This window comes from Schistocerca americana, chromosome 6 (assembly GCF_021461395.2).
Source record: "Schistocerca americana isolate TAMUIC-IGC-003095 chromosome 6, iqSchAmer2.1, whole genome shotgun sequence".
NCBI classification, from domain to species: Eukaryota; Metazoa; Arthropoda; class Insecta; order Orthoptera; family Acrididae; genus Schistocerca; species Schistocerca americana.
The window spans coordinates 165,157,548-165,177,058 of NC_060124.1; the positions used below are offsets into that span (position 1 = coordinate 165,157,548).

Consider the following 19,511-nt stretch of genomic DNA (forward strand, 5'->3'; position numbering starts at 1 on the left):
CTTCAGGCCATCGACCGCTGCTATCCCTCCTCTCCTCTGGTGTCCTCCATTCAGGAGACTGTTTCCGCCATTGCCCGTTCTGGTCGTTCGGTGGTCTTGGTTTGGACGCCTGGTCATGTTGGCATCCCAGGGAACGAACGTGTAGACAGGCTGGCCAAAGGGGCGATCGACGCCCCGGCTTTGGAGGTCGGCCTTACGGCTCGCGACCAGCAGATGGTGTTGCGCCGTAAGCTGATTGGGATGTGGGCTGCTGAGTGGCGTGGCATGACAGCCCCGAATAAACTGCGGGCTGTCAAGGGGACGACCGATGTGTGGCGTTCCTCCCTGCGGGCCTCTCGCAGGGACTCGGTAGTCCTGTGTCGGCTGCGCATCAGCCATACATACCTGACGCACGGCCATCTGTTGCGTCAGGAGGATCCCCCCTTGTGTCAGTGTGGGTCCCGGCTGACGGTGGGCCACATTTTGCTGGAGTGTCCTCGACTGCGCACACTCCGGCAATCTTTTAATCTCCCGGGCACTTTGGCTTTGGTTTTATCCGACGATGCCTCCATGGCTGACAATGTTTTACATTTTATCCGTAGTAGTCGTTTTTATGGTTCGATTTAGGGAGGTCCTGCGCCTTTCCCTTTCTGTGTCTTCTGTCCTTGTGTCTGTTGCTGTTCTGGTGTGCCGTCAGATGGTTGACTCTTTCCCTTTTTTTTTCTCATGGTCAGTCAACCAGTCTCCGGCCATCCTCCTCTCTTCTGTTTCTTTCTGTCTGGTGTTCCTCTGTCCTGTTCTTGTCTGTAGTGTTTGTTGCTGCATTTGTGTTCTTTTAGCGCCTGGGGGGACGTCTCCTCCCCCTTTGGTTTTTATCTGCTCCGTAGATTTTCGGCTCGCCTGATTTTGGAATGGGGGACTGATGACTTTCGCTGTTTAGTCCCCCTTAAACATCCCAACAACCACCACCATCCAAACCTATCTTTGAACTTAAAGGCATTTCAATACACTCCACTTCTTATTTGCTGCGAATGTTGAGGCTGCCCAGAACCCTAGATCCCAATGCATTACAAATGTAGTAGTGGATTCATCATTTGTGGCAGTGCATCCCTGATATAAACTTTACATTTTGTAAATTGTGAATTCCCATAATAAGACCAGGTTGCGAGCCTGGAATTTTATTGATTTAGCCACCATTGACACATGGAATAGTTGCTGTTGAGGTACCACCACTAACGTGTGGCACTGTCATACCCTCTGTCTAAATAGCCTTGGACAACAGGATACATTTTTCAACAGATTTGCCATTTCAGAGTTCATATTCTCCACCTTTGCTACCATTGAAGTCTTTACTGCAACCATTGGAAGGTGCCGTTACCTGGTACTATAAGCCAGGCCTAATGAATCAGCATTTTTTAAAAGACATGTTACTGTTTTTCTTTTGCCTTCTAACAAGCAACTTTGAAGCCCTTAGGATCTAGGTCTATGGAGACAGTGTTAAATAGAAATATAATTTGGTGCAGAGAATTCAGGTCCTTGGAGAGAGTGTTAAATAGAAATGTTTTTTGGTGCAGAAAAGGTGTGCGACTTTAACTTGGAGGCACAATATACTGGACAGCCCCATCGATGTAGGTTGGTTGGGCCTTCCTATCACAACCCTTTTTTCAACATTGAGTTCATTAAGCTCTGTCATTCGTTCCATAGCCATTGAAGGTGCAGCACTCTCCATAGCAAGAACTCCGATTCAGTGCCATTCATTTTAGGACTTTTCAGACTTTTTTGTTCCTCCTCTAACCACTATCCACTGCAGTGGTATGCACATTAGAAGATGGCTGTGTGATGCTTTTGCAGCATCGCCAGTGTGCTCTCTGTCCAACCTCTCACTCTTGTCCCGTTGTCTACCCTGGTCACTGGCAATGCTGGGGTGAGCGCTACGCTCGGCCACTGTTTCTGCTTTTGACCATCCCTAGTAGAAAACTGCTCCTGTTGCTTCTTAACATAATACTGGTTGTGTTTGCATTATACCATCCATGATGATCATTCAGCTGCATCCACCAGCAGCATGTACTCTGGGATGTGTGTTTAACATTGAGGTTGATTTTCATGTAAGGCTGGGTATGGTGAGCTTATTTTGACACTAAGGAGACAACTTCAGATACTAATTTATCCCAGAGAAAAATGTTCTATAGAAAGTTAATAAGGTCATTGGCATCAACAAAGTATTACTTATGATGTGGACAACAAAATTTACATGAATTACTTAGAGAAATAACAATCTGGCCATCTTCTGTACACTGGGTATATACAGGGTGTTTTTTCCACTGTGTGCAAACTCTAGGGACTGATCAATGAGAGGATACAGAACACAAAAGGTCTAGTGAACTTATGTCCAGAGATCCATGGTTTCCATGCTAGAGACCATTCATTCACTCATACTTCATTACAGAGACTGCGGTCCAATACACACTGTACTATGCAATGACAGTTACAGTATGTATGGTTTCCTCCTAAAGGGTGGCACTGTTCCTCATACGTCGTGCCCGAGCGCCCTCTCCTGTCATAGTAATTGGTAATGTTGTGTCTGATTAAATTCTCTTGCTGACTACCTTGTAGTGGATGTGATACAGTGTTGTACATAATGGTTCCATATTTAAATCGAGAGCTTGCCAACATAGTTTTTACTTACAGAAAGCCAAATGGCAATGGGCAGCGGCCACCAAGGTTATATTAGGAGACCTATCCCCACTAACAACAATCACAGCATTCAATGTTTGCAACAGTCTTTTGCCATTTGTCTGAGATAGGTTCGTTTCAGGAAGCAGGAAATGTTCGGACCCCAGACTCGGAGGAAAATGTTATTAGCTCTGTGGAAGGCGACCTCTGTGTCAGTACTAGGCAGTTGGCCTGCCATTACAGGGTAAGCCAGACGACCGAGTGAAACATTCTCCATGTCAATTGCTACTATCTTTATCACTTAGAGCATGTGCAGGACTTATTAGCAATAGACTTTTCACATCGGGGAGCAGTTTTCTCACTGGTTTCTTCAGGCAACCATGAGTCCAGGATTTGTCCATCCTATGCACAGATGAGGCCACTTTATGCAGAATGGTATCTTCAACTTTCACAAGTCATCTGTGGGATAGTATACAGAACCCCCATGGTATGGTGACAGCGAATCATCAGCGTCGGTGCAGCCATAATGTGTAGGCAGGGATAATTGGTGACCATATTTTGGGACTAGTTTACCTTCATGTCACCTAACGGGCCGCAACTATTGGCGTTTCTTGTGGGTGACTTTTCCTCGTTTGCTGGAAGAAATGCCACTGATAATTCAAAGTGTTATGTGGCTGTTACATAATGGTGCTCCAGCCCACTTAATGTCCAGATGCATCTCTATCATGTCTTCCCTGGTCCACAGACTGGATGAGGGCGTCCAGCTACATGTTCTGTTTGTTCACCAGATCTAATCCCGTGCTATTTCTGGTTTTGGCACCATCTCAAAAGTATCATGTGTGCAAAGCACATTCCAGAAATGGAGAAACTGGAGCAGCATATTCATGCAGCCTTTGACACTCTTCGGATCCAGCCTGCCCATTATGAATGTGAAATAGTACACCCTACGGCATGAACGCGCATATGTTGAGGTACATGGAAACCATTTTCAACACATACTGTAACTGTTGCTGCATGGTACAGCATGTATTAAACCACAATCTCTGTAACAAAGTATGACTGACTAAATGGCCTCTAGCATGAAAACCATTCATTTCTGGGCATAAGTTCACTAGTCCTTTTTTGTTTCTTATCCTCTCATCAATCAATTTCTAGAAGTTTGTACACAGTGGAAAAAAATCACCCCATAGAATATTCAGCTGATAAACTAAAGGGAAAAAAAAAGAAAATAAATAAATTAGTTAAAGGAGCAGAATAAAAAGTGGGATGCTATGTTTAAAGGTCCTTGTGGAATCTAAAGCTATTTGACCGCTCCAGAATTTTCAGCATTTCAGACTGTGGCTTATCCTACCAATAAACTGATTTTTACAATTCGCATGTGAACTTGCTATCATTTGTGATTTATGCAAAGTGTGACATAGTCACACTTGATGTGGGGCACATACCAACCATAACCCGTTGTTCAACCAGACTGTTGCACTGGTTACTGAGTAGGCCCAGGATTATTTTTTGTTTATTGGGTTATGTCACTATTGTGTACATTTTTGAATAGCTTATTCATAAAATTTTAAATCGCACAAAAGTATGCACAGATTTCCCAAACAGGGGTTCCACTTGGCTGATCTTTGATGTTCCCTGAATGTGTCCTCAAGATCCATTTACCAAGTGAATACACTGCATTTGATGTGGACTTATATGCAAACTTCTGGACAGTGGAGACGAAGAATCTTAATTGTGCTGAGAAATTCTTGTTCCAACTCCCAGAGCAACCTTCTGCCCAGCACTACCCAGGACAGCTTTGTATGCCTAAAATGTCTGGGGAAGGTTGTGGTAGCCTACTGGGTATCAGAAAACATGAACAGTCCGGGAAACAAATTATCAGGTGCAGTAGCCATGAAAAAGTGTACTGAAAATCCCAATGTACTTTGTGCTACTACATCATCCCCTACCACCTAACTGTTGATGTACAGAGTCGTGTGCTGGTAGGAAGAAGAGCAATTGCCACTGACTGAAAATAAACTGTACCTTGTAAAACCACCTATTTTGTTGAACTGTATATCCTTGAAGCCACTTGGACAAAATGAAATCCATCTCTCCTGTCTATAAGTGAGACATTGACCCATTGGGGCTCCAGTGAGAGGACCCTCTAGTGTGTGATACTTCATTGTGAACAGACTTCCACGTGCCTTATTTCGACAAGTAGTATTTTAGGTTCATAGAGAAGGGCAGAGCTACTTTACGTGATGAGCTGCCATCTATTTTAGCAGGTGATGAAACAAATGTTATAGAGAATTTTAAGATTATTTGAAATCTCTGACTTGTTCCCTAAATTATTAGGGATGAAATTTTATTGGGACAGTTCACACACAGAATTCCCCCCACCCCAAAAAAAGAAAACAAAATCTTGAGCTGTTACTTTGCTCTTTTATTGCATCGAAGCTTTAAGAAGGTTTTTGGGCGGTTACTGTGTTTCTAATTGGAAAGGTAGTACAATTGTGTGGGTGACTATAAGTGGATATGGGAAAGAGTGAGCAAGATTTTTCAGTTTCTGTTCTATGATGATTTAACTTTTATGAATGTCAACTGTGTTTGCCTCAGACTACTTTAAATAACATCACCATTCATTGCCCTAAAATCTCTCTCCCTCCCTCCCTCCCTCCCTCCCTCCCTCCCCTTCCCTCTCCCCCCCCCCCCTCTTTCTCTCCCTCTCCACTGTAGATTATTGCATTAGTTGCATAACTGTAGCAATTATTTGTAGGTGTTCTTTGGGAAACCTTTTGCCCTGTAGGAAATATTTGTAGGTGTTGTTGTGGTCTTCAGTCCTGAGACTTGTTTGATGCAGCTCTCCATGCTACTCTATCCTGTGCAAGCTTCTACATCTCCCAGTACCTACTGCAGCCTACATCCTTCTGAATCTGCTTAATGTATTCATTTCTTGGTCTCCCTCTACGATTTTTACCCTCCATGCTGCCCTCCAGTACTAAATTGGTGATCCCTTGATGCCTCAGAACATGTCCTACCAACTGATATGTTCTGTGCTAAATCAGATGCCCTTTTACAGCTCATTTTTATTATTACTCGTTTTTGCCTGCATGTATTAATTTGTTATTCTCTTATGTCTTTGCTTCCACAACATTTTATGAAAGCATTATGCAGTCAGTCATTTACAAAACCAGGCAGCATACCTAAATTTACATTATGTGTGGAATTAACTGATTAGTATTGATAATTTTTGAGCACGCATTAAACTATATTATTCACACACTTGTTGGAGCAATTTGGCTTGGTGGCTGATGGGGGCTAGCTGAATTGATACAAATCAAAGGTTCGTGACAGCACTGACACTGACAATTTTCCATTGCTTCCAACCTCATTTTACTTTATTAGCAGACAGCGCATAGTCTAGCATGTCTGCTTTTGTTTATGAAAGCAGATGTGACACACACAGTGAATGACACAGGAAACAAAACTGAGCTTGCGGACACAAAATATGATGGGGACAACAATGCCAGTGTCACTGTATTGTATGCTGGCCTAAGATCAGTAGCAACTTGAAGCAACTTAATATTGGTTGAAAGCTGTACACCCTCTTTTTATTGATTCTGCTATACTCATCAGGTACCACACAAAGTGTGCTCACAAAATGTGTGATGAATAGAGGTTTCACCTGTTAAAATTTAAATAATTATGTTTCCTACATATTTTTGACACCATATTTTCCATTTGTTTTATGTATTAGTTTTCTGTCTGCTAAGTGACATGTTTCATTTTTTTTACAGCACCAAAGAATTTCCTGACACAATAAGTGAGGATCTTGAACGTCCTGCATTGAATGCACATTGTCACATTGGTCGTTTGTACAGCAAGTTAGTTACTCCAGACAAGAAAGTAAATCGTGAGAATATTAAAAAGAGCATTGATGCTTACCAGGTAAGTTTCTGTAGCTGCTTGCAATTGTAAACACCAGGTGGTTATAATTAAAGTGCAGCTAGTCACCGAGATCCAATGCGGGCTGCAGTTATTAGACGGCATTGTAATTTGGTACATCTGTTAATGCATTAATGCAGAACTGATGTGTGCTGGAAAAAAGTTAGTTCCAGTTTTGGCCAGCAAGTGCAAATATGGCACTATACAGCATCTCATCGACATCCCAGTGCTCCTATTGGACAAATTGCATAACCAGTGGTTAATAATAAAATCAGTATCGTGCATTTCTTGCTTGTTTGACCTTTTATGCCCACATCCCATTCCTAATCCACTACATATGGAAACATATCTGTATGTCCTTGTTCCCGAGTTGCACCTGGTGGCCAGAATTGCAAGTAATTTTTTTCCAGTGTAAATTAGTTCTGCATTAAAATGTTTACCAACTTTTGCTGCCATACAATAATTACAGGCCGCATTTTACCTCTGTGAGTAGCTGCACTTCAATTATAAATACCCGGTAGTTGCATTTGGTAGTCAATATATGCATCTTACCTTCTACTGAATTACGCAGACCCTCATCTCAGGTAATGAGGCATTTTGAGGACATATAATTTATTAACTGGTGTTAAAAACCATCGCAAGACTAGCAGAAAAAACTAAAGTAAGAAATGCTAATTCAGAAGCAATTTTCACTGTATTATGAGTTGTCAGAAGCATAAAAGAATGTGTTAAAATTCAATCATGGAAATTCAAGAGTGGAAATAATAAATGAAATATAACTATGGCAGTGACTCTCCTACAGATGAGTGATAGGTGATGCAAAAGCATGATTGAAGCAACAGAACACCCCTTGTTATGATGTGGTGCTCATAACATTTATTCTCCCCAGGGGGGTTCACCGCTCTTTGGCAGGTTTGTGCTTGGCTACCACGGGGCCCCAGCCTTTCCAGCATTTTTCTCCTTCAATGCTGCATATCTTTCCTCTTGGTATTCCTTTTTCTCTAAGAACAGTCTCACCATTGTTTTTGTTCCTTTTTTCCTTTCTTCATTCACCTTCTCCTATCCTTTCGAAAGGTGTTCGACTCAGTTCCATACTGTTGCTTGCTCCAAAAAGTGTGTGCTTACGGTCTATCTGATGACATATGCGGTTGGATAGAAAGTTTTCTAACAGACAGGGAGCAGTATGTCATCCTGAACGGGGTGACTTCAGCAGAAACAAGTGTAACTTCAGGTGTGCCCCAGGGCAGCGTAATAGGTCCACTGCTTTTTACGATTTACATAAACGATCTGGTTGATGGTATTAACAGCAGTATTAGACTGTTTGCTGATGATGCTGTTGTCTACAGGAAAGTAGTATCACACTAAAGTTGTGAACAAATCAATGAGGATTTGCAGAAAATAAATGTGTGGTGTAATGACTGGCAGTTATTTCTCAGTATTAGTAAGTGTAACATACTGCATATAACAAGGTGAAAATTCCCATTAATGTAAGAGTACAAAATAAATGCCCAGTCTTTGGAAGCAGTAACATCCATCAAGTATCTGGGTGTGACTGTTCGAAATGATCTCAAATGGAATGATCAGATTACACAAGTAGCAGGCAAGGCGAACTCTAGGTTGCAGTTTATTGGTAGAATCCTGAAGCAGTGCAGTCCTTCAACAAAGGAAATTGCTTTCTATACGTTAGTTCATCCAGTCTTAGAGTATTGTTCGTCTGTATGGGACCCTTACCAGTTGGATCTGATTCAGGAGACTGAGAAGGTCCAAAGAAGAGCAGCAAGATTCGTGACTGGTACATTTAGCCATCGCGAGAGCGTTACAAATCTGATAGAAAGTTTGAAGGGGGATGCATTTGCAGATAGACAGTGCGCTAAACGGAAGGGGCAGCTTGCTAAATTCCGAAATCCGATCTTCACCAAGTATGTAGAGCATATATTATTACCACCAACTTTCAAATCGTGCAATGATCACCATCCAAAGATAAGGAAAATTATAGCTCGTACTGAGGCGTTCAGACAGTCGCTTTTCCCTCGCGCATTCCACAAGTGGAGTAGAGTGGGGAATATGACTTTGGCGCAAATTGTGCCCTCCGGCACACACTGCTTGGTGGCTGGCGGAGTATATATGTAGATATAGATATAGATCCTTCCTCCACTTTGACGTTTCAGGCTCCTCTTTTTCTTCTTCCCCCCTGTGCGCTCCTGAAGGCCAGCCCACACCTCTGACACGTAACAGGTGACTGGGTAATATGTAATCCCAGCCCTGGGTGGACAGGTATGGTTCACATGTACCCCCTCGTACAGGCCAGACCCAGAAAGGGCTGAGTGCCTGAGCTGCTGCCTTCCCAAATTGTTGATTGATCCCTCTGTCAGGTATTCGTGTGGTGTGAACAGTCACCTAAGGTGAGTGAGCCCACCTCTGCCCCCCCACCCGTTGGAACGAGTGTGCCATCGGAGATGCTCACAGTCTCACAATGAGCTAATCATCATCTACACAGTCCACATCTACCAAACATAAATGGAATGAAGCTCCTGATTCAAAAACCCTCCCAGCTGCACTGGTTTCTCGTGGTTTCACGTACTGAAGACAGTCAGTCCTTTGCAACAATAAATCCATTTATTATTCAGAAAGGTGTTGATGCAGTTGCTGGCCGTGTGAAATCCTGCTCTCATTTATGCAATGGCACTTTGCTTTTGAAGACTACTTTTGATTCTCAAGCACAACTGCTTGCCGCTTCACTTCTCCACAGCTATCCTGTTCGTGTCGAGGCCCATAAAACTCTGAATTCTTCCCGTGATGTTATTTACACTAGGCTGCTCGATGGTCTGACTGAGACAGAAATCTGAGTGTACCTCTCTGATCAAGGTGGTGTTGCCATCCATCATGTGATGAAAAAGGTAGATGTATCCTTAGTGTCCACATGCACTCTCTCTCACCTTTGACAGAGTGGTGCTTCTGTCCAAGATCAAAGGAGGCTATTAATTTATTACAGTCCGACCGTACATTCCAAACTGGATGCGCTGCATCCCTTGTCACTGTTTCAACCACACTTGAATATCTTGTCGACACCTGGCCAAATGTGCAACCTGTGGTAGGGATGCACACGAGGATGATTATGCGCCTCTTTCTTCGAGATTGTACCATGTATCTCGATGAGTGGACTGTCCAGGTGATCTGGGTGAAGGAAAAAGTGCCTTACCCAGTCGCTCACAAGTATTGACTAATCGCAAATGGTGCATTCTACCATCTGGCACTTAGTATACTGTTCTTGCTACACCTTGCTCCATGAAGGACATGGACAAGCAGACATGTGACCTCAAATACAGCACTGCACTTTTGAAATCGCCCAGTGTCATGGTAGCATCGCCATCTACTCATCCTGCTGTGCAACAAGCCACCAAAAATTGCCTCCCGGGGCAAAGTCACCAGCTACACAACCGACAGGCCAGAAAGGGCCGAAGGAATACTCCCGCGATGACTTCCAATGTCCCTACAGCCAACAAACATCTTAGTCTTCCTCTGCCAACTGGAAAGGCTCCAAGAAGTCAAACAAAGGCAAATGGTCTTCTCCTCCACAGACTAGGAGATCCCCTTAGACGGTGTCACCACATGATACCCTCACCCGGCCGACCTCCATGTCGTCAGTGCGCACAGTCAACTATTTTTCTGCCCTGGACTCCACACGTCAACAGAGAGAGTGTGGACACCTCTGTAGACCTCATGGAGCATGATCCTCCTGTCTCAGTGCCCTGTAGCAGTGTGTCTTCGAAGGCTGGCACTCGGCACCCACTGAGGTGACACCCCTTCATTTTTTCCTTACTCCTCTTTCCTCATTCTAGCTCTCCTTCAATGGAATGTTTGTGACCTTTGATCAAACCAAGACGATTTGCAGCTGCTCTTAGAATTGCAGCATCTGCTTGTTTTCTACCTCTTGGGAGGGGGGCGGGGGGGGGGGGGGGGGGGGGGGGGGGGAATTGTGTCCTCACAACCACTTTGAGCTCTTGTATTTCCTCCCAGTCCGTTTTTATCTCCCCCTACTCCTCCCCTCCCTGAGGACAGCATTTCATCTCATGGGGGAGTCATGTTGCTCACACGGGATGGTGTTTATAGTAAACCCATCTCAATGACTACCTGCCTTCAAGCTGTTGCAGTTCACCTTTTCCTTTCTCACGTGACCTTTTTCCTTTGTACCATTTATATCCCTCCGTCATTCGATGTCACCAGAGCAGACTTCTTCCAGATTATTGGGCAGCTATCTTTCTGCTGTAGTGCACATCATCCCCTTTGTGTTCCTCCCAGAACCTGTCTGAGAAGTGCCCTTTTGCCTGACCTCAATCAACTTAACCTCCTCTGTCTTAACGCAGGAGCACCCATGTTTGTTTCAGACTCCACGCACACCTATTCCCATTTGGACCTATCCTTCTGCACTGCCCAGCTTGCCCTTCATCTTGAATGGTCCATTCTCTCTGGTACATACTTGAGCAACAATTTCCCGTGTGTTATCCATTTGCTGACTCCTACCCCACCTACGTGACCTCCCAGGGGGCTCGCCACTCTGTGGCAGGTTCGTGCCTGTCTGCCATGGAGCCCCAGCCTTTGCAGCATTTTTTCCCTTCCAAGCTGTATGTCCATCCACTTGCTATTCTTTTTCTCCTCCTTTAGGGAATATGTCTGGGGTGTTATAGGAAATATTCTGCATTCTGTCACTGACATACAAACAGTCTCACCTTTGTTTTTCACTTGCTTTTCCTTTGTTTCCCTTTTCCTCTCATTCCTCCACTTCAGTGTTTGAGGATCCTCTTTTTTCTTCTTCCTCCCTGTGTGCTCCTGAAGGCCGGCCCACATGCCTGATGCATAACAGGTGACTGAGTAACGTGTAATTCCCAGCCCTGGGTCGACATGTAGGATTCGCACGTATCTCCAGTACAGGCCAGGCTCAGGGAGGGGTGATTGCCTGACCTTATAACCTTTTCAAATTGCCGATTGGTCCCTCTGTCAGGTGTTCGGGAGGTGTGAACAGTCGCCTAAGACGGGTGCGGCCCCTTGTGAAGGGGGCACACAGTTGGAAGGAGCGTGCCATCGGAGACTCTGGCAATTGTGGGGGATTTGTCTAAAAAATGTAAACGAATGGAGGCTAATGATTCAAATACCCTTCCAGCTGCAACACGGTTCCTCGTGGTCTCATGTACTGAAGACGGTCAGTCCTTCACCACAGTAAATCTGTTTATTATTCAGAAAGGTGTTGATGCAATTGCTGGCCCTATGAAATCCTGCTCTCTTTTATGGAATGGAACTTTGCTTTTGGAGACCAATTCTGATTCTCAATCACAACTACTGCTTGCTGCCTCGCTTCTCCACTGTTATCCTGTTCGTGTCAAGGCCCATAGAACTTTGAATTCTCCCTGTGGTGTTATTTACACTAGGCTGCTCAATGGGACAACCGAGACCAAAATCCAATCTTTCCTCTCTGATCAGGGAGTCATTGCTGTCCATCGGGTGATTCCTCCTTAGTACCCACCTGCACTCTTTTTCTCGCCTTTGATAGAGCGGTGTTCCAAGATCAAAGCAGACTATGAATTTACCACAGTCCGACCGTACATTCTGAACATGATGCACTGCTAACAGTGTCATCATTTCAACTACACTAGAATGTCTTGTCTACACCCAGCCAAATGTGTCACCTGGGTAGGGACGTGCACAAGGGTGATTGTCCATCTCCTTCTCCCCATTGTATCAACTGCAATGGCAGCTATTCTGCTTGAGGCGGGCTGCCAAGAGGGCACCTCTCTGACAGGTCCTGGGAGAACCCCAGAGGGGATGATGCGCATTAAAGTCACCGAGTAGCAAAAATGGGAGAGGTAGCTGCCCGATAAGCTGAAGGAAGTCTGCCCTGGTGACATCGAATGATGGAGTTACATAAATGGCACAGAGGGAAAAAGTCAGGTGGGGAAGGGAAAGGCGAAATGCAACAGCTTGGAGATTAGTAGTCAGGAAGATGGTTTGACTATGAATGTCATTCCGTATGAGCAGCATGACGCTCCCATGAGATGGAATGCCGACCTCAGGGACAAGGTCAAAATGAATCGGTAAGAAATGTGAAAGCTAAAAGTGATTGTAACAGCGCAATTTTGTTTACTGAAGGCAGAGTACAAGGGGACACTGCAGTGCTAAAAGAAGCAGTAAATCCTCTTTGTGGGGCTGAAGGCCGCGAATGTGCCATTGGAGGAGAGTCATGATGAGGAAGAGATGTAGGGGTGTCACCTTGGTGGCTGCTAAGTGACAGCTGGTGAAGAGTCACTACTAGAGAGCACAGAAGCAGCAGGATCCTGCTCCATGGGGTCCACAGAAGTCTCAGCTTGCTTGTGCAGTTGGTCTTTGGAGTCCAACTCTGAAAAATGGTTGTTGGTGCGCACCGGCGACATGGAGGCTGACCGGGCTAAGGCATCACGTGGTGACACCATCGAAGAGGATCTTCGAGTTAGTGTAGGAGAAGACCGTTTGTTTGCCTTTGGTGGACATCTTCGAGCCTTTCTGGTTAGAGGAAGACTCGGGTGTTTGGCTGGAGTGACAGAGGAATTCTTCACAGGAGTACTCCTTCTGCCCTTTCCAGCCAACCGATTGTGTAGCTGGTGGCCCTTGAGGTGAGAGTTTTATGGCTTGTTGCACAGCTGGATGGGGGGGATGGTGATGCTAACTTGACACTGGGCAATTTCACAACCTCAGAGCTGAATTGGAGGTCGCATGTCTGCGTGGCCATGTCCTTCATGGAGCGAGGGGTAACAAGAATGGAACTATAGATACCAGATGGGAGAATGCAGGGTTTGCGACTAGCCAGTAACTTTCTAGCGACTGGGTAAGGCACTTTTTCCTTTATCAGGATCTCTTGAACAGCCCGCCTCGTCAAGAATAGCTGCCTCATCAAGATACATCGTGTCCCAGACTGTGGCCATGTTTTTCGATTTGGAGAAGGCCTACGACACCTGCTGGAGAACTAGTATCCTCCATACTCTTTACACATGGGGCTTCCGTGGGTGCCTGTTTTCTTCAGGCATTTTTAAAAGACCACATGCTCAAGGTGTGTGTGGGTTCTGCCTTGTCGGACACCCTTTTCCAGGGAAATGGTGCACCTCAGGGTTCCATCCTGAGGGTTGTCCTCTTTGCTATTGCCATTAACACTATAATGACCTGTCTCCTGCCCGGCATCTCCGGCTCTCTTTTTGTTGACAATTTTGCCATCTGTTGCAGTTCTTCACAGACCTGTCTCACTGAGCGGCATCTTCAGCGATGTCTTGATCATCTTTACTCCTGGAGTATTGACAAGGGCTTTTGCTTTTCCACTGACAAAACCGTCTGTATGAATTTCTGGCAGCACAAATGGTTTTTCCACCAGCTTTACATCTTGGTCCTGTTGCCCTTCCGTTTGTTGTAACTACGAGATTCCTGGGGCTCATGCTAGATAGGAAACTCTCTTGGTCCTCCCATGTGTCTTACCTGGCAGCCTGTCCTACGTGTCCTCAATGGCACTTCCTGGAGTGCCAATTGAACCACTCTCCTTCGTTTCTACTGGTCCTTCGCTCATTTGAAACTCGACTACGGGTGCTATGTTTATGACGCTGCACACCCATCCCGTTTATGCTGTCTCAGCACTATCCACCATCGTGGCATCCATTTGGCCATGGGTGCCTTTTACACCATCCCGGTTGAGATTTTGTATGCTCAAGCTGCTGAACTACCACTGTCGTGCCGGCGTGACTTTCTCCGAAGCAGGTATGCATGCTGTTTGTCTGCCATGCATGGCCACCCCTCGTGTGCCACCTTCTTTGATGATTCCTTTGATCGTCAGTATGGGGCTCGTCCCTCTTCTCTTTTACCTCCTGGAGTCCTCTTTCGGCACTTTCTACAGCGGCTAATCTTCATGCTACCTGCATCTTTCCCAGTGGGTGTGAACCCTTCACCACCATGGCTCTGTGAAGCAGCCCATGTTAACCTTGGCCTTCATTCGCTTCCTAAGGACACTACTCCAGCCTCGGTCTATCGCCTTCAGTTTCACGACCTTTGCATAGAACTTCGCAATCTCGGACAGACCGTGGGGTCGGGTGTGCCTTCATCATTGGCACCCGTGTCTTTTGATATCGGCTTCCGGCACACTACTTAGTATTTACAGCCGAGCTCTTCGCCTTGTATTGGGCCATGGAGTGCATCCGGCAATGCAGCCTTTTCAATTGTGTCCTATGCTCAGACTCAGACTTTGAAGGGTGCTATGTGCACTGTACACCGCCCATCCCTTAGTGCAGCGGGTCCAGGAAAACTGTCAATTGCTCACTCTTGGTGGAGCCAGTGTGATGTTTCTGTGGGTTCCTGGTCATGTCGGTCTACCAGGAAACGAGGCTGCTGACACTCCTGCCAAGGCTGCAGTCCTCATACCTCAGCCCACTAGTTCTTACACTCACTCTGATGATCCTTGTGTTGCTGTCTGTCAGCAGGTGGTGTCACTTTGGCATCACCACTGGTCCCCCCTTCATGGGAACAAGCTCTGGCTTATAGAGCCTCTCCCAGCAGCTTGGACGAACTCCTCTTGGCCCTCTTACTGTGAGATCATTTTAGATAGGTTATGTGTCGGGCACTCACCTCTGACAGTCTGCCGTTTCCTGACGGATGCCCTTTTTTTAACCACTTATGTTTTTGTTTGTCATTTGAGTTATTGGCCATTTTAGTGAACAACGTGCAGGCAGTTGACCGTGTTTTACTTTTTATCCATCGTAGCAATATGATGAAGGCCACTTAATTTTTAGTTCAGGACCTCCATTTCTCTATGGCATATTTTATAGACTTTCTCCATGTCCCTGTTTTTAGCTGTCTTCCCTTCCGTCGATTGTGGTTAACATGTGGTTGTTTTTAATTCCTCTCTTTTTCATGTTCTACAGTTTTGACATGAGCGTGTATGACCCTAGTTGTTTTGACGCCCCAAAACAAAATGAAACAACTAAATCACGTTTATTGAACATGACAAGAACAGTTGGCATGAAGTAAAAGTCCAGGAGTAGTCATAAGTAAGCAGCAAGTAAGAATCCAGCCAACACAATAATCTGTAGCAAATCCATGGAATAGATAAGTGCCATGATCAGTGATGTGACTTCAGTAATAACATCTACTGAGCAAACATGTGAATCTGCTTGTGCTTCACTGTGGGGGCAGGGTTGTGTTTCATTTCCTGGAGTGCCACTCTTCCTGAAAGCCAATTGAGCAAAGCACCACCTGTGGTGCTATGTGACAAATCTTGATTTCTTGTCTGTATTTCTATTGCTGATCCCTCCCTCCTCTGAGATGGTATGTTGACTTGGAAAAGGCCCAACTTATGCTGGTTTTGACATGTAAGAAGGGATAGTACCTTGAATGTTGTGGGTTAGAGTTCCTCCATTTCAACATCCCTTGCAAGCAAGGTAGGATGCTAAGGAAAAATTGGCGAATCTGTCTCCCAGTGCAGCAGTGTTGTTGCTGGTAGTGGTGGAGTGTCACCACTGTGGTCGCCATGATTGACTGATGGAGCTGTGGAATCAATGAAGGCTGCTACTGGCCTGCTATGGGGAGCTAGTCCATGGCCAGAGTACTGGCAGTTGTGAAATTTTTGCTGTTGCTGTCGAGGTATAGTCAGCAGTGACAGAAGAATAGATGTTTGCAGTCTGGGTCAGAGATTATGACAACCAGGAGATGCCAACAGGTTCAGTCCATGATGTAGCTAGTTTTGGTAGTGTTGCCATTGAAGACTATGTGTGTCCACATAGTATGAGTAAAGGCAGCATCCCAGGGCACCAATGACTGTTGCGGGCAGCTGCCCAAGATGCTGGCTGAATGTTAGTGCCCGTATGTATGTTTGTGTTTGTTTGTGTATCTATCAACCTGCCAGCACTTTCGATTGGTAAGTCACATCATCTTTGTTTTTAGATATATTTTCCCACGTGGATTGTTTCCCTCTATTATATCCATATACAGGATGAGTCACCTAACGTTACTGCGGGATATATTTCGTAAACCACATCAAATACTGACGAACCAATTCCACAGACCGAACGTGAGGAGAGGGGCTAGTGTAATTGTGTAATACAAACCATACAAAAATGCACGGAAGTATGTTTTTTAACAGAAACCTACGTTTTTTTAAATGGAACCACATTAGTTTTGTTAGCACATCTGAACATATAAACAAATACGTAATCAGTGCCGTTTGTTGCATTGTAAAATGTTAATTACACTCGGAGATATTGTTACCTAAAGTTGACGCTTGAAACCTCCGACGTTCAGTTGCGTGTTGTAACAAACACGGGCCACGGTCGGTGAGCAGCATCTGCAGGGACATGTTTACGATGACGACCGTGTTTACGAGTGTGGCTGTAGTGCACTGTTGTGGTTTGGTCTAGCTGTCACAGTGTCCGCATGTAGTGCTTGCTGCTATTGTTATTCTGCATTCGTCTCCGCACGCAGACCAACTGTAGTACACCGTGTTACCAGATGTCTGTGATAGTGTAGTGTTGTAGGAACTGTGACCATGGTGTATTCGATCTCTGAAAAGGCGGTGATGATACTCATCTATGGCGAGTGTCGACGAAATGCAGCTGAAGCCTGCAGGGTGTATGCAGAATGGTACCCGGACAGCGAGCATCCAACATGCCACACATTGCAAAACATCTACCGCCAACTGTATCCAACAGGTATGGTCGTATCACGCAAACGGGTCCGTAACAGGCCCGTCACAGGAGAAGCGGGTGCAGTTGGTGTGTTAGCTGCTGTTGCCATGAACCCACACATGAGTACACGGGACATTGCGAGAGCCGGTGGACTGAGAGTGAAAGTAGCGTCACGCGCATACTACATCGTCACCGCTTTCACCCATTTCATGTGTCGCTGCATCAGCAATTACATGGTGATGACTTTAATCATCAAGTGCAATTCTGTCAATGGGTATTAACAGAGAATGCATTGCAGTTCTACCTGTTTACCGATGAAGCGGGTTTCACAAACCACAGGGCAGTGAATCTACGGAACATGCATTACTGGTCCGTGGACAATCCTCGCTGGCTCAGACAGGTAGAGCGACAGTGACCGTGGACTGTAAATGTATGGTGCGGAATCATTGGCGACCACCTCATTGGTCCTCACATCATTGCAGGGGCCCAAACAGCTGCAACATACATCGCGTTTCTACAGAACGATCTGCCAACGTTTCTCGAAAATGTCCCACTGGAAACGCGTCAACGTATGTGGTATCAGCATGATGGTGCACCTGCACATTCCACAATTAACACTAGGCTGACCCTTGACAGGATGTTCGACGGGCATTTCATAGGACGTGGAGGACGCATAAATTGGCCAGCCCGTTCTCCTGATCTTACACCTCTGGACTTCTTCTGTGGGGTACGTTAAAGGAGAATGTGTACCGTGATGTGCCTACAACCCCAGAGGATATGAAACAACGTATTGTGGCAGCCTGCGGCGACATTACACCAGATGTACTGCGGCGTGTACGACATTCATTACGCCAGAGATTGCAATTGTGTGCAGCAAATGATGGCCACCACATTGAACATCTATTGGCCTGACATGTCGGGACACACTCTATTCCACTCCGTATTTGAAAACGGAAACCACGTGTGTACGTGTACCTCACCCCTCATGTGCGTCAGTGAAAAAGACCAATAAAAAGGTGTTAGCATGTGGACGTAATGTGCTAAGGTCCATCATCGTTCCCTTTGGATCCCTACGTAATTCGGTGCTCTCTGATACACACAATCGAACAGCGGAGGAGTGGTACTCAAGCGTCAACTTTAGGTTACAATATCTCCGGATGTAATTAACATTTTACAATGCAACAAACGGCACTGATTACGTATTTGTGTATATGTTCAGATGTACTAACAAAACTAACAGGGTTCCATTTAAAAAACGTAGGTTTGTGTTAAAAAATACACTTCTGTGCATTTTTTTATGGTTTGTATTAACCAATTACACTAGCCCCCCTCCTCACGTTCGGTCTGTGGAATCGATTCATCAGTATTTGATGTGGTTTACGAAATATATCCAGCGGTAATGTCAGGTGACTCACCCTGTAGAAGTGACATAGAGATGGTCCTCACTCATGCTGCTCCAACTACAATAGGTGGAGAAGTATGACAGTCAGTCATGCAGGAGCTCAGCTGGGCTCTTCCCAATGATCTGTGGTGACCTATAATTGCTTAAAAATACTAGGATGTCCTCTGATGATGTTAGCTGAATCAATGTCTTCATTTTCTCTTTAAAGGTAGAGACCATGTGCTCTGCCTCCCCACTTGATCGTAGTTGTAAGGAATCGGTAAGTTGATGCTTGAGGCCGTATTGTTCACAAAACTTTGCGAAGGATGTGTACTTGAATTGGGAACCATATTCTGTTACTACTACTCTTGGCAGACGAGCAATAGTGAAACTATGAGTCAGTGCAGTAATTGTGGTTTGTGACATTATAGAATGCATCTTCTTCACATATGGGAATTTTGAAACACCACTACAATTCACATCATATTCGCAATGACATCAACAAAATCAATGTGAACCGAGTCCCAAAGATATGATAGTTAAGGCCATTGATAAAAAAAAGGACCATTGGGGAGAAGCTTATCAGGGTGCACAATCCAAACTTGAGTGTACTTATTGCTCAATCTCCTTGTCTATTATTGGCCAATAGGTAGAGCAGTCAGTAAAAATCTTCATGCGGGTGATGCCCTAATGTACCACATGCAGTAAAGGAAGCACCTTAGAGTAGAGGATGTATAGAACTACCACCTGTAAGGACTTAACTTTTGCAATTAATTGACAACTCAGTGAAAAACAGACTTTCAGTGCCATGTTTTCTCCTACTGGTGGGTGATCTGGCCAGCTTAACTTCAGCCATTTGAAGACTTGTC

At 45.1% G+C, this 19,511-nt stretch overlaps 1 protein-coding gene across 1 annotated transcript in view; it reads left to right on the forward strand.

The window, feature by feature from the left end:
• The window catches only part of LOC124619572 (KIF-binding protein), a 109,251-nt gene that overhangs the window by 78,606 nt on the left and 11,134 nt on the right, over positions 1 to 19,511 (forward strand). The window contains exon 5 of the mRNA XM_047146062.1: positions 6,432 to 6,582. Within this exon, the coding sequence (XP_047002018.1) occupies positions 6,432 to 6,582 (151 nt within the window). The remainder of the gene's footprint in view (positions 1 to 6,431; positions 6,583 to 19,511) is intronic.